Source organism: Lipophrys pholis, assembly GCF_963383615.2.
Source record: "Lipophrys pholis genome assembly, chromosome: 2".
NCBI lineage: Eukaryota > Metazoa > Chordata > Actinopteri > Blenniiformes > Blenniidae > Lipophrys > Lipophrys pholis.
The window spans coordinates 2761486-2775899 of record NC_137636.1 but is presented as its reverse complement, the minus strand read 5'-3'; the positions used below and the strand labels follow the sequence as shown (position 1 = coordinate 2775899).

Sequence of the window (14414 nt, the reverse complement as noted above, 5' to 3'; positions counted from 1 at the left end):
TTAAATGGGAAACAGAGGTACATGGAGAGGGAGAAAGAGGAGGGGGGGGGGGGCTCATTGTATGCCACTGTCACACATCCTCATTTGCATACAGAGTCTGGGCAAGCAGATGTTGGCCTCATGTTTGTGCCTGTTTCTTCAAGTGTGTGTGTGTGTGTGTGTGTGTGGAGGCAAAAAAGGGCAACAATCACCCCCGAATGAACTCAGCAGGCTCAAGAGGAGGCGACATGTGTTTGATGATGAAGTGATGCTGTACGTGCACACCATGGATCCTTAATTATTGATGCAGCCGGCGATATTCAATTATAGTCGTTTGTTTTCCCACACGTGTTGAAATAAGCGAATCCTTTGGGTTTAAATGGTTGTTCACACACACACGAAGCTTCAAAACAGGGACTGTCACGTTTTTAATAAAAACCACACTTGCACTGTGTTGCCGGAGGGGCAGAGGCAGACATGCCATCAATGCACCCCCCCCCCCCCCAAAAAATACCCCATACCTCCTATTTGTTTGTGTAAGCCCCTGAGGAGTGTGAGAATGTTGATTTTTGGATGTGAGAAGGAAGATAAAATTGAACAAACTGTGCCATTTAAGAGGGAAGCGCTGCAGGGATTTAAAGGGCCGGCGGTTCCAGTTGATAAACAAGGACGAGCTCAGGGCTTTGGAGGCTTTAGCCGCTTGATAAAGAAAGTACAAACACCTTCCTCCTCATAGTGAAGCGATGAGAAGACCACGGCGTGGCATTCAGGACTCCTTTTATTCAGCAGCCTCTGAAGGAGGGGAGGCCTTACTGCTGAATTAATGCTGCAATCATGCAGCTGGGAAATGTGAAATTTACCAATTGGGAAAATCCCATTTCCAAGTTTAAATCATTCCCATCAGCGCTGCTTTATTGCTGCAGTCCGAGTCCAGAAAAGAGAGAAACAAGCTCTTCATTATTCACACTGACCAAGAGGCTGGACAGCCGTCACTCATTTTCCTGCTGTTGCTATAAAGCTTTATCGTTTCAGAAAGTCTGTTTCACTGAAGTTTCTGCCAATGAGAGCGAGGAAAGTCAAAATGAAAAGAACTTGCAACCAAACTTGACTTCCCATTTTCCCAGTTTGACCGTGTCCCTGTGTATTTTTTGATCATTCCCAATAACAAAACATCAGTTCATATATGATATAACTTAGAATTACCGAAAGGCCCCATTTACATGACGCTTTGCGTTTTCATTCCAGAAATGTTTCACGTTTACGTGGCAGCGTATTGAAATCGATGTCCATTGAGACGACAGAAACCCTGAAAACAATTTAGTTAGAATGTCAGGGCAGGATTTGATGCTGTTGGTTGTTTTTGTCACGAAGCTACACACACGTGCTCACAGAGAACAAGATGCTATAATTTTAAACAATGAGAGTCTTTGTTTGGACAGACAACCATGTTATTTTGTTATTGAGGTGACTGTCAAAATAAAACTACTGAGTCCAGGAGAATCTGGACGGGGAGTCACGACACTCTGGAGGAAAACATTCTTGTTATTGTTCATCTACTGAGCATGTGCAGAGGAACTACAGTATTTACCATGGCTGTGGTGTGCATGTGCAGTAGCAGCATTTTCAAAATGTCAGAGTCAAAGATGGAGCTTTATTGACAAGTTACATTAATCCCCGTTTCCACGGAGACGTCGTCGAAGCATGTTCCAAATGTTCCGCTTTGGGAGCCGTTTTCTAAACGTTGTGTCTTCTGTAGCTCTGAGCACCGTTGTCATGTAAACAGAACCCCACAATGCAATGAAAGTTTTTCATTTTCACTTAAACGTTGTCGTGTAAACGGAGCCTCAATCTGTTTTATTGCTCTTTTGCTTTCTGTCTCAATGAACTTTTGAAACTGACAGCTGTAGCGTTCTCTGTCACTCACTTAAAAGCTCTAAAATTCACAGTAATTCCGTTTTAATGTCCTTTTTAAAACTCCCCCCTCTGGTGCCAGCAGCACTGCTCCCAGATTGTTGCCTGAAAATCATCCCGCAACTCAAGATTGAGCGAGAGGGAAAAAAAATCCCACTTTCTTAAGATTGCCATGTTTTTCTTTTAATTAATAAAAGCTCTCTTTTCTCCCGGGGAACGTGCCAGATTTCTTTTTTTTTTTTCCTCCCCTATCATTGCTAACATGCCCCAGAAAGTGTCAAGAGGAAGCGCTGTGTGATACTTTGGGAGACACAAAGACTTTCCTCTCTCTCTGTGGATTATGCGGATGAGTCAGAACACCTTGTCAGTTTAAGCTTTTGTGAGATTCGAGCTGCACTTTAATCTCGACTGTTTCTGATTATCACAGCGAGAGCCAATGTGTTACAGTTACTGATACGCTCCACCCTTCAGCAATCCGATCCTCGATCTGTGTCAGCTTCCCTTTTTGGCCCGGGACTACCTGTCTGAATACAACGCAGGATCCCCAGATAAAGACCATCTCCTTCCTAACAAAGGTGATCGGTGCGGTGCAGGAGGAGGAGGAGGAGGAGGAGGAGGAGGAGGAGGAGGAGGAGGAGGAGGAGGAGGAGGAGGAGGAGGAGGAGGAGGAGGAGGAGGAGGAGGAGGAGGAGGAGGAGGAGGAGGAGGAGGAGGAGGAGGAGGAGGAGGAGGAGGAGGAGGAGGAGGGTCCTTTCCACAGTTTGCACAATAAAAATGTTTCACTCTTGGTCGAGAGGTAATGAAGGGAGAGTAGCATGAAAAGTAGAATTTGAGATAGTTTCAACGACTCATCAGAGGCTTTGAAGGAGGAGATGACTGAATCATGCCTTCTTCATCTCTCCCGTCACCTTTCACTTTGTCCTCGCTGGAAAGTTGTGAGTTCTCTGACTTTTCTCTCTTTGGCGGTGCATCAAGGAGCCGCTGGAATGTCTCGAGCTGCCAGGCGTCCTCATCGTTCCCGTCTCATCTTGGAAAGTGAAAAGGATTGTAAGAGGGGGAGGAAGAAAACGTCAGAGTTGTCAGCTTTTAGTGGAGCGCTCTTCTTCTTGTATTTCCTTTGTATTTTAACCCTTTGACTGGATTTATTTATATTTTAGTACTGTAAGATAGTGGTGTAGTCAAGACCAGAGCATCTCCAGACCAGGAAAAGACTGAAGGAGCGTTCACATTCCCCTGTTTGATGCGGACCAGAGTTCTCTTCAGGGACTTTCTGGGAAAGTCTGTTTCGTTTAGGGAAATGTGAACGCACCCCGAACTCGGTTCCGGATTTTTCAAGCAGAATCTGGTCCCCTTCAAAACACCGGTCTCAGTCCTCTTTGAGACGGACCTTCGAGCGGCGGGTTGAGGGTTGAGGGGACCTGATGTAGAGCGCAATGCATTCTGGGTGCGTGAATCTGAAAAAGAAAGCCGGAGTCCTGAAACATTTGTTTTCTCCTGGAACAGGGCTCGTGCACGATCTCTCTAGTGGGTGGAGTGAGAGGACGGGGGAGGACGTGACGTCGTGCCCAATGCATTCTGGGTAGTAAACTAATAGCTAACCCTGTGAATCAGAAGAAGCAGACGCAGAAACAAAAAGTTTGGAGATATCTCGTGGGCAGACGTGGAGTAAAGAGGAAGAAGTAAAGAGGAGGAAGTAGTGAAAAAGGCGCTTGTTGATATCTGGTCTGAAGACTATATATCGAGATCATCAAGACCCTGACCAGAGCATTCCCTGGTGAAGTTTTTGCAGCTCTAAGAACGATCAAATATCGATCCCTGGTCCATAAGTTCTGGCTGTGAGACGTAAACAAGCTGAATCCTGTCATCCGTGACAGTGTGGGAATAAAAGGGTTAATGAATGTACGTCTCTATGAATTTCATGCCTTTGTTCAGAACGCGACCACTTCTCTGCAATTACCTCCGATGTCACTCAGCTTTGTCATTTGTCCAACTTGTTTGTGTGGGAATGTGACAGATCCTGACAGTTGCGCGTTTATTTGTGCGTTTGGGTCTTTTATTGAAAGTGGCAGTGGTGATCCGGAGCGGAGCGGCGGGGAGGGACGAGGCTACGACACGCAGCCTCTGACTGACAGTTTTAATTGACCGTCTCCTTTGTGTGGGTTTTTCTCGAAGGCTCTCGACTTGCTGTTTTTTCTTTTTTTTTTTGCAAGTATATTGTCCTCTCAGGCTCGGCTCATTCTTCTTCAGCATGCCAGATAAAAGTAGTGACTCAGTAATGGACCATTAGCATTGTGCTACATCTGGCTCTGACGCTGTCATCATTGCCGAGCCGCATTAGACATGGAAACCGGCCACGACAAAATCCATTTTGTTGGAGCGTGGCGTGGATTGTTTGGAGGCGATGAAGGCTATCGGTAGTTACAGTGCTGTGGGTGCTTCTGGCAGATATCTGCATTGGGTAGATTTGAGCTCTCTTGGTGGAGGTGGTGAGGTAAGACGCTCTTATCTGCCAACTCAGACCACACGATGAAAAACACCACTTGGCGCTGCGTCACAGCCACGCTCGGAGGGATTAGCAGATAAAAGTTATGAGGCTTTAACTAGAACTTTAACACCACTCCAGTTATTTTAATTTCAGAAACAGCTTTTTTCCTTCTTTCTTCCAATATTAAGATAAATGCTCGGCTGTGCACGTCTTTGTCCCGACTGTTTGGTGTATGGGTTAGCCAGATTTATTATGCAGATCCAGAGTAACCTTCCTCATTAAGTCCTAATGCCAGTAATTCATTACCTCTGGCATAGAGACTAATGACACTATTAATCAGCTATGAATAGAGCTTGACTACAGCGCTGGGAGGCTGACACCTCCGTACTGTAACAATCTCTGGCCTGCATGTACAAGACAGATTGTCAGAAGGACAGAAAAGTGCGCAGCATGTCAATTACCTACAATGACAAGGTGTGCGAATATCCAAACGGTACGTAGTGGCTTCATATCGCCTCCTGTGCGCGACCCGCTGGGCTTCACAGCCTCGCTGAAGCAGCTCACATTCATATCAGGTTTTTATGAAGCAATCATTATTTATAGAGCCCCTTGCAGACTATAACATCTCCACAAATGTGCTTTACGAGTGATCGACAGAGGCTTTTACAGGACAAATATTTGCGAACGTCCTCACCCGTATGGCTGCCCATACAGTACATACACAACGCATACATGTAAAGATCCTCAGTCTGCTACTGCGATGAAACGACACACAGGTTTTGTGAATGTGACGGGTCACGTAAAGCACACTGAGTGCTCAGATGGTAAAATGTGCCTTATAAAAAAAACACACTCACCATCACTCAGAAGTTGGTGCAAAACTAGTTCCAGTTTGGACACGTACAGGTCGAGATGTGGCATCAAACCATCAACATTAGAAGACAACCTGCTTTAAGAACGGATCCTCAGATGCCCACCAGCTGAGCTACAGGAACGCGTGTCTAGACGTATTTATAAGAAGCCGGAACCTGATTAGACAGCAGTGAAGGAATGAAAGGAAAAGCAAAGGAAGCTTCAAGTGCTGCTTCTGAGAGGTCAGGCACGGTTTAATGAGACGACGCTGGAAACAGGACATGCTTTGTGAGAGGCGCCGACGTCTCTTTCGTTGCAGGAAATATACGGTCGAGTTCGAGAAGATTTGGACAGAAATGGTTTTAAATTTATAATGAAGTCGGAAATCTTTGCATTCAGGCATAAACACCTTATATTAGGGTTTTAATGGTGGAAAACAGAAGTGACGTAGTCACAACGTGAGCAGAGGACAAAAAGCGACAAGTGTGACGTGCAGCAATGGAAATAACATCAACAAGCTAATGCTAAAGCTAACAGTAGTCAGCCTCATTATGTTCAACAACAGGAAAGCATGTTATTTTAAGTGATCATATTCCTGAAGTGACTAAATGTACATTTAATCTGATTACCTCCAGCTATAGTTTTAGAAACGAGGTCACAGACGTGAAATTTCCACTGATGCATTATGGGAAAGCCTCCTTTACACTTCCTTCAAACTTCTCTAGTAATCAACAGCACAGCTGGATGTCGGCTGGGACACGTCTCATAAATCCAAATCTCTCTCTGGCTTTTAGTCCTTCCCAGCTCCAGATAAATCCCAATTAGTATGCACACTAAATTTCCACATTGCTAATTTCATTATTTTCATCCCAGTAATTTAAAGAGCCACAGATTTAATAGAATCATCGCCTGCAGCCGCTTCACGCAAACTGAATGTTAAAGCGGAACTAACTAATTTCCTGCTGATTTCTATCTTATCTTTCATCTCCCGTATAGATTGTCCCGATACATATCTGCCTAATGGACACATCGGAGTAAATAGAAAACTTGTTAACAGCGATTGCGCTCAGTTTGTTTAGTTTTCTCACAGAAGACGTTCAGTGTTTTTTATTTTACACTCTGAAAACCTGTTTTTCAGTCCGGACCAGTGCTCCATTTTACCTTCCTCTCATGCTCGTCTGGAGTCTTGGTGGAGATGTATTCTCATGCATGACCGTGTTTGCTGAGAATTCTCGCTACACGAAGCCCCTCTGTGTTCACCTTTTTTTTCTTTTTTTTTTCACTTTTTAGTGATGCAGGAAGAGCTTCTTCATCAACAAACAAACCCCGAGCTTTTGTTTGCCCCGTAAACCTGGTTCAAGTGTGTGTGTGTGTGTGTGTGTTTGCATTGCTTTATAAATTAGCATAATTTCTTACACTGCAGTCAAACAGTATTAGGGTGATGATGTGTTTTTCATCGTTGTTGGCTCCGTTCCAGGTTCTAAACGGAGGGACAACTGAAAATAAAATGCCGACTTCCTGCTTTAAGGTCGTTTTGACCCGTCATTAATCCGACTGGGTGAACAGAACAACACTGGCAGGGTTTTTGAGGACAAACTTTAGAACAATCTGTGCTGGCTTCATCACTCGCCTGAACTGAAAGTAACTTTGATGCTGGAAAATTCCCTGAAACAAGCAATAAGTAAAAAAAAAAAAGTTTTCAGACTTCTAAAACGCTGCCTCGTGTGGATGAGCCGCCAAAAACGGGGCGTTTACGTGAACCGGCGTTCTGGTGTGGACCCCTTAGTCAAGACCAGGACCAGAGCATACCGAGACTTTTAATGGGCCATAAAGTCAGGACAAAGACGTAAAGAACCTCAAGATCAAGACATTAAAGAGTCGAGACCAGGACCTTGAAGATGTGGTCTTCAGACCGGTCTCATGTACTACAACACCAGGGGCCCTACATTTCTGTGGTGAAAAGAAAGAAGTTAAAACTGCGCTTTCTTGTTCTTTATTGTAGCGCCAAGCTAGCTGTGTTAGCGTTAACTTTTATACAAATCTGAGGTTGCTCTGGAATAAAATTTGAAAAAAAATAAGACGTTTTGTGTCTCGTGAAGACTTGGAAGAATTCCTTTTGCTTCTATTTAGAAAGTTCTCGATTTTATGTTTCAGTAAAAATTGGGCCTATCTGACAGGCGTTAGCTTCACTGTAGCGCTGATGCAAACCCAACACCATCATGGACGGAGTTCACTGGAGAACGACTGCCGGGGATTCTGGGAAAATAGTTTGGAAACTCTGATTCACTTGTATGGACTTTTTTTTCTTCTTCTCCAAATTAATAGCCTTATAATTATAGACGGGGCAAAGGGCTTCATCTGATTCGAGGTTATGAAAATTAAAGGACTATATCTCACGTAATCTAAACCACACTGCCGTTTTTAGCCTCACAACACTACGTCTGCTTCACATCCAGAGTTCTGCGACACCGAGCCAAAATAACCAAAAAAGTGCTGAGTTTCTTTCCGAGTGTCCACAATCAAAACTTTCAATCTCATCGGGCCGGAAGTACGAAGCCAAAGTTAACTCTCCTCCGCTGTTTGCTTTGTATCCGAGTGAGTGAAGGAACACAGAGAGTGGAAAGGTTTTCAAAGAAAATATCAAATCTGTCATTCCGATCTAATGGGAGACGTCCGTGAACTCTGGCAATTCGCAGCTTAAACAGACACTGAAAAGCCAAATTAGGCTTTTCCCCGCGTGCAACGATGGACAAATAAGCCGCCGTCCTGCTTCACGTTTCATCACAGTTCCTCCATAAATAATCTGCAGCTTGAATCCAACGCGCTCCTTTTTCCATATTTCAGCTTCGCCCTGCAGTTCGAACTTACTGGAACCTGCAAATAGCTGGAAATGTCTTCCAGACGGACATTCTTTACGTACGGTTTTAGTTTCGCCCACTTGCCGGACTCGTGGAAAGCAGAGCTCGCCGAGTCTGACCGCAGATTGTTCCTCCAGAAAGAATAACAGCCGATGGAATCGGCAGCATTTCTGTGGCCGTGCTGTGGAATGTGAAGTGTTTAAACAACACGATGGGCTCTGCTCGTTCACAGGATCCAGACTGCAGAAGCAGCTCTTGGAGACCATGTGGTTTCTCTTCACTTGTTCTACGGTCTGAGAAAAATAAATCTAAATGGTTTTCTTTTGTGGATCGAGGACAGGGGTCTGCAATCCACAGCTCTTCTGTGGTGGCTTATATAGCTTTCACTGAAATGACATAAAAATACATGTTTTATCTTGTTTTCCTAAGTTTTTTTCAAAGGTACTGACGTATATGACACTTCGATAAAACAGCGGTTGTTGCCTGCCATCTGATTCAAACTTTCAAAGGTGATAAGTAATGAGTGTTGAATCACACCTTTGGATAAATGAACCATGAATAGATCCAAACATAGAAAAGTGTCAGGGAAGATAATTGTATTCAATGTGTACAGACTCCTTTGTTTTCACTGCCAATAATGGTAATTTATCTATAAGTTTGGTATGTCACAAGAAATCAGCCACAAAAGTGTTTCAATTGTTATTTGGCCAAAACGGCTAAAAACTGTGGAAAATGGTTTAAACGGCTAAAGTTTCTTAAAATGGGTCAAATGGAGCTCAAACATGTAAAGATGCTCTAAACGACTCAGCAGCTTTTTCAACTGGACTTGTCAATAAGCTGACCATGAATATATGAATAGAAAGTTTAATTCAAGAAAGAATGATGTCATTACCAATGATTGGGTTTATCTGTATGATGAATATGTGAGAGGAAATTATCCATAAACCAAAATAAATTAATTTTGAATTTGATAAATGGGCTTAACACCTAAAATGGCTTAAACGGCCAGAATGGCTTGAAATGCTTGAAAAATGGAGATAATTCCTACAACTCTACTAACGGTTGAAAGGACTAACTATTAAAATAACGATAAGGCACAGAACAAAAAAGAAATAAGACTTTAGTTAAAGTGGCTAAAACAGCTAGTGGGCTAAAAAAAAAAATGGTTGTAAAAGTAAAAAGGCTAATGTCTCTATATTTGCTTAAAAAAAGAAGCGTAATAGGCTAAAATAGCTATAAGTGCTTTTTATATATTCATACTGACACACAGGCACGGTTTTTATACATCATATCTTTCATTTTAAAAATGTCTATATTTTTCTATATTTATAACGAAGCACATGACTGGACTGCTCTTACAACGTCATTGTTTTTAACTATGTGTATGAAGTTTATGCTGATTGTCAACAGCGAGTAGGATAAGGTGGCTATAAGTACTGAAATGGTGAAAAAAGCTGAACTAGTTAAAATGACTGAAAGGTTAAAATATTTATAACTGTTATGATAAAACATCTAAAATGTCTAAACCAGTTAAAATACAAATAAAATTTAAACAGATTTAATTGAAAATGACCTAAATTACTGGAAAAGCCCCCAGAACAACAAAAAATAACCCTAAAAACAAATAAAATTGCTAATAGGTCAAAACACCTACAGTTGGTAAAGCTCTGAAAACGAACTAAAAACTAAATTAGATAAACTCGTTGAAACGGCTAAAGAAGCCGGGATGCTAAAGGTTTGTAGTCCCCCGATCTTATATGTTAAAACTCGACGGTTCCCCCAAACGAAATCTGTTTCCTGTTGAATGCTGCTCCACTTTTTTAAGTGAATAAATAAAAAGTCGTGATCCGTGCGACTCAAACCTTGTGATCCTGAACCATTTGTCAGGCGGGACTCTTGTGAAACGTATGATAGTGTGTTGTGTTCACGTTAGTGTGTAGCTCTGCATGTCGTAGTCCCCCCCCCTCTGTATCGTGCTTTTATTTGTCGGCTTCGTGAGTGTAGTAGAAGTGTTTGAGTTCTGTGGTTTCTTTGTCGCACCAACAGTCTTTTTTTTGTTACGTTGTTGTTATTTTGTTTTTTCTTCTTTTTTTTGTTTCCCCTCCTTTCTTTCGTTTCACTGTCATTTCACCCATTTCACCTCCTCCCCCGTCCACCTGCTCCTGTCGGACGCCTTTGTGCCCTTCCTCCCTCCCTCTCACTGTCCATCCTCACCACCCCTCTCCCCCCTCCCCCCCCACCCCTCCCCCCGGCCCCCTCCTCTTCCACCCCGTCCCCACCCAAAGACGTAGCCCTGCCCTCTTTCCCTCCCCCCTCACTGACTCCTAACACTACTGACCATGTAACGCCAGGCTCCGGAGGGGCCACCGGCCCAGCGGGGCCCACCCCTTCAGCCCCCAGGGACGTGGTGGCGTCGCTGGTTTCCACCCGCTTCATCAAGCTGACCTGGCGCCCGCCGGCCGAGCCGCACGGAGACGACCTGACTTACTCAGTATTCTACAGCCAGGACGGCACCAGCAGGTACGGGGGGGGGGGGGGGGTCATCACAAAACTTTAAATAGAAGTCGATGTTGGTCAAGCCCCGCTTACATGACGATGTTTCAAGTGAAAACGAATCGCTTTTGTGTTTTTCCTTAGAAAAGTTTCTCATTTACAGGATGTCCGTTCATACAGAAACGCTGAAAGCGATGCAGTTACCATGCCAGGCCACCGGTTGGTGCTGTTGGTTGTTTTTGGAATGAAACGACACACACGAGCACAATACTCTATAAACTTTAACAATGGCGAGCCCTCGAACGAGTGGACAGACGACCAAGTCGGGTTGTTATTACGGCGACTGTCAAAATAAAACTACCAAGTCCAGGAGAATGTGGACACTGCAGTGACCAACATTGTTATTGTCCGCCTACTGGGCGTGAGCAGAACTATTTACCTCAGCCGCAGTGCGCATACGCACTAGCAGCGTTTCAGAAAAGTTCTGTATTCCTCTCTCCGTGGAGACCTGAGCATTTTAAAACGTTGCGTTTTGCCCGTTTCCATGGAGACGGAGTCGGCGTGTTTTCAAAAAGTTCCATTATCAGTGACCCTGACACACAAAGTGCTACCAAAGTTTTGTGTTTTCACTGGAAAACCTTGTGTAGATGGAACCTTAATATCAATGTATCTCCTATAAAAAAAAAAAAAAAGTCTTGTTTCCATATTTATTGTGAGTAAATATGGACTTTATTATCTTGTTAAAAACTCCTGCAGACCTGCTCAGGACAGCCAAAAGGCCCCGTCTGGTCACTGGCCACTCGCACTGTATCTGTGCTGCAGTGTCAGGCCAGTCCTGAACATGCCTAATTAAAAACACTGAAGTGCTTATCGAACCAGCAAGTGCTTATTAATTAAAAACACACTTCATTCCTCAAAGGTTTACCTGTTAGCACTGAAAAATGAGTTGGGGGGGGGGGAAATGATATTTTAGCGCTGTGATTCTATTACTTCCAGCCGCTCGGTGAGGAAACACTCTCAGCTTCACGTCTTCAACTGAGGAGGAAGTTTTAAAAGCTGACAGGATTTTTTTTTTTTCTTTTTTTCATGGATTTAAAAAAGCTGCCAGCAGTTAGAAATGACTGCAATGTTCAAGATCCACATTTTAAACTGTTGTCTTTCGCTGCATACGGCTGTAAATTGATTATTTCACTTTTCAACCAGTTTTTTGAAACTAAGCAGTCATTTGAGTCCCAAAACAATAACGTGCTCATTTATTTTTAACCCCAACTGCTTTTATATCAGTTGTGTAACACATTTCATCCTGATCGATCGATGTTCTAAACACAAAAATCACACAGTCCATATTTTATGTCTTTAAATGTTGCTAAATGGGGAAAGTAAGCAAAAGATGGCCTGAACTTCTTTCACTTTACCATTATTATTATTAGTAGTAGTAGTAGTAGTAGTAGTAGTATTGTTATTATTATTATTATTCGTAGTAGTAGTAGTAGTAGTTGTAGTAGTAGTAGTATTATTGTTATTATTATTATTATTCCTAGTAGTAGTAGTAGTTGTTATTATTATTATTATTTATGATGATCATGTCAAAACAAAAGACAAATATTTATTTACACTAATATTAATTTGTCTATATACACTATATAGTTATACATACATACATACATACATACATACATACATACATACATACATACATACATACATACATACATACATACATACATACATACATACATATTGACAAAGGGTGTATGTGTATATATATATATGTGTGTGTGTGTATATATATATATGTGTGTGTGTGTGTGTGTGTGTGTGTGTGTGTGTGTGTGTGTGTATATATATATATAAACCCCTTGTCAATATAAATAAACCTACATTCTTTGAATATACATAACCACAAAATTTAAAAAATCACTTAATGCACTCGCACCTATCTAGACATGCATACTTAGAAAATACAAAAACAACACGTGTATCTAGGTTAACATGTCTGAAAGCACACTATGGAGTACTGATGATAAACTCATGTTAAGATTTAATTTACTATTATTTGATCTGTGAAGCGTTACTCATGATCACATTGTACAAAGGTACGAATACATTTTTTCGTAAAATACTGTGTTCCTTAAACAAAGCATAAAGAAGATTACAAGTATTTTATTTTTTTTTGCTTGCGTGCGTGTGTGTGTGTGTGTGTGTGTGTGTGTGTGTGTGTGTGTGTGTGTGTGTGTGCGCGTGTGTGTGTGTGTGTGTGTGTGTGTGTGTGTGTGTGTGTGTGTGTGTGTGTGTGTGTGTGTGTGTGTGTGTGTGTGTGTGTGTGTGTGTGTGTGTGTGTGTGTGTGTGTGTGTGTGTGTGTGTGTGTGCATATCAGGGAGCGAGTGGTGAACACCAGCCGTCCGGGGGAGATGCAGGTCACCATCCAGAGCCTCATGCCAGACACCAAATATCGCTTCAGGGTCGTGGGTCACAACAGCAACGGCCCAGGCGAGAGCTCAGCGGCGCTCAAAGTGGCCACCCAGGCTGAAGGTAACGCATACACACACACACACACACACACACACACACACACACACACACTCATTCTCGTGCTCAGTAAACAGGACGTACAAACACAACCGCCGGCGGGTTGTTGGCATCGGCACGCCGAGGCAAAGAGTCAAAATGTGCAAATACACACCCAGAGACACACACACACACACACACACACAGTGTGGTGTGTGTCCAGGCAGACCACCCTTTTCTCCTCGTAAGCCACTTCTTGTTTACCCTCTGCGTGTGTTTCGCCTGGAGAGGAATGTCTGAAATCTGTTCCTCATCCAGCAGCTCATTAGGATGTTTGAGCCCGAGGACACGTTCCAGTTTCTGAGGGTGGAGAGGACGGGGTCTGGGTGTGTTGAAGCCTTTTGGTGGCGGTTAGAATGCTGGTTAGAATCTCTCCAGTTCACATACATTTGTAGGGACGGGGGTACCCCCTACCCCCCAACCCTCACCCCCCACCCCCCAGAACCAGACGGAGGAGATCCCGCTCCCTCCCAGCTGAGCTGCAGCTCTGTCACTGTCACTTTGTAGGTCAGCTGCTGGTTCTCCGCCCGTGTCCTTGCTTGGAGGGCGAACGGATCAACACAAGCACATGCACACACACACACACACACACACACACACACACACACACACACACACACACAAACACACACTTCATGCCCCCCCCCCCCCCCCCCCCCCCCCCCCCGGGATGGCGGCGAGGGCGGGCTGTACCTGTTCAGTACATCTCTGTCGTGTGTGTGTGTGTGTGTGTGTGTGTGTGTGTGTGTGTGTGTGTGTGTGTGTGTGTGTGTGTGTGTGTGTGTGTGTGTGTGTGTGTGTGTGTGTGTGTGTGTGTGCGTGCGTACCTCCCGACAACACTACGAATCAGAGCTTAAACTCTTGACCTGCATCTGAGTGTGTTTGCAATCACTTCTCCTTAGAGACAAGTTTAAAACACCTGCACACACACACACATACACACACACACACACACACACACACACACACACACACACACACACACACACACTAACAAATGGGAGCTTCTTTCTCGCGTCAGAAACACCTGCAGCTCCAGCTTACAAGATATATACAGTGCAGACATGAATCTGTGTGTGACAGCCGGGACTTTAACCTCCCAGTCACTGTTTCATCTTTAGATCCAGTTCTTCTCGGCGCGGAGACATCGAGTCGCGGCGCCGTCCATATATTTAGAGGCAGAGCGCGCAGCGCGTCGTGCGAAATACGAGGCCTCCGGTACATGTTTTATCTCGACTCCGTATCTCAGCGCTGCATGTGAAATTAA

At 43.7% G+C, this 14414-nt stretch overlaps 1 protein-coding gene across 1 annotated transcript in view; it reads left to right on the top strand.

The window, feature by feature from the left end:
* neo1a (neogenin 1a) overlaps positions 1–14414 on the top strand; it is a 220984-nt gene that overhangs the window by 171816 nt on the left and 34754 nt on the right. Inside the window, exons 8-9 of the mRNA XM_080458855.1 lie at positions 10437–10605; positions 12957–13111. Of these exons, the coding sequence (XP_080314981.1) occupies positions 10437–10605; positions 12957–13111 (324 nt within the window). The remainder of the gene's footprint in view (positions 1–10436; positions 10606–12956; positions 13112–14414) is intronic.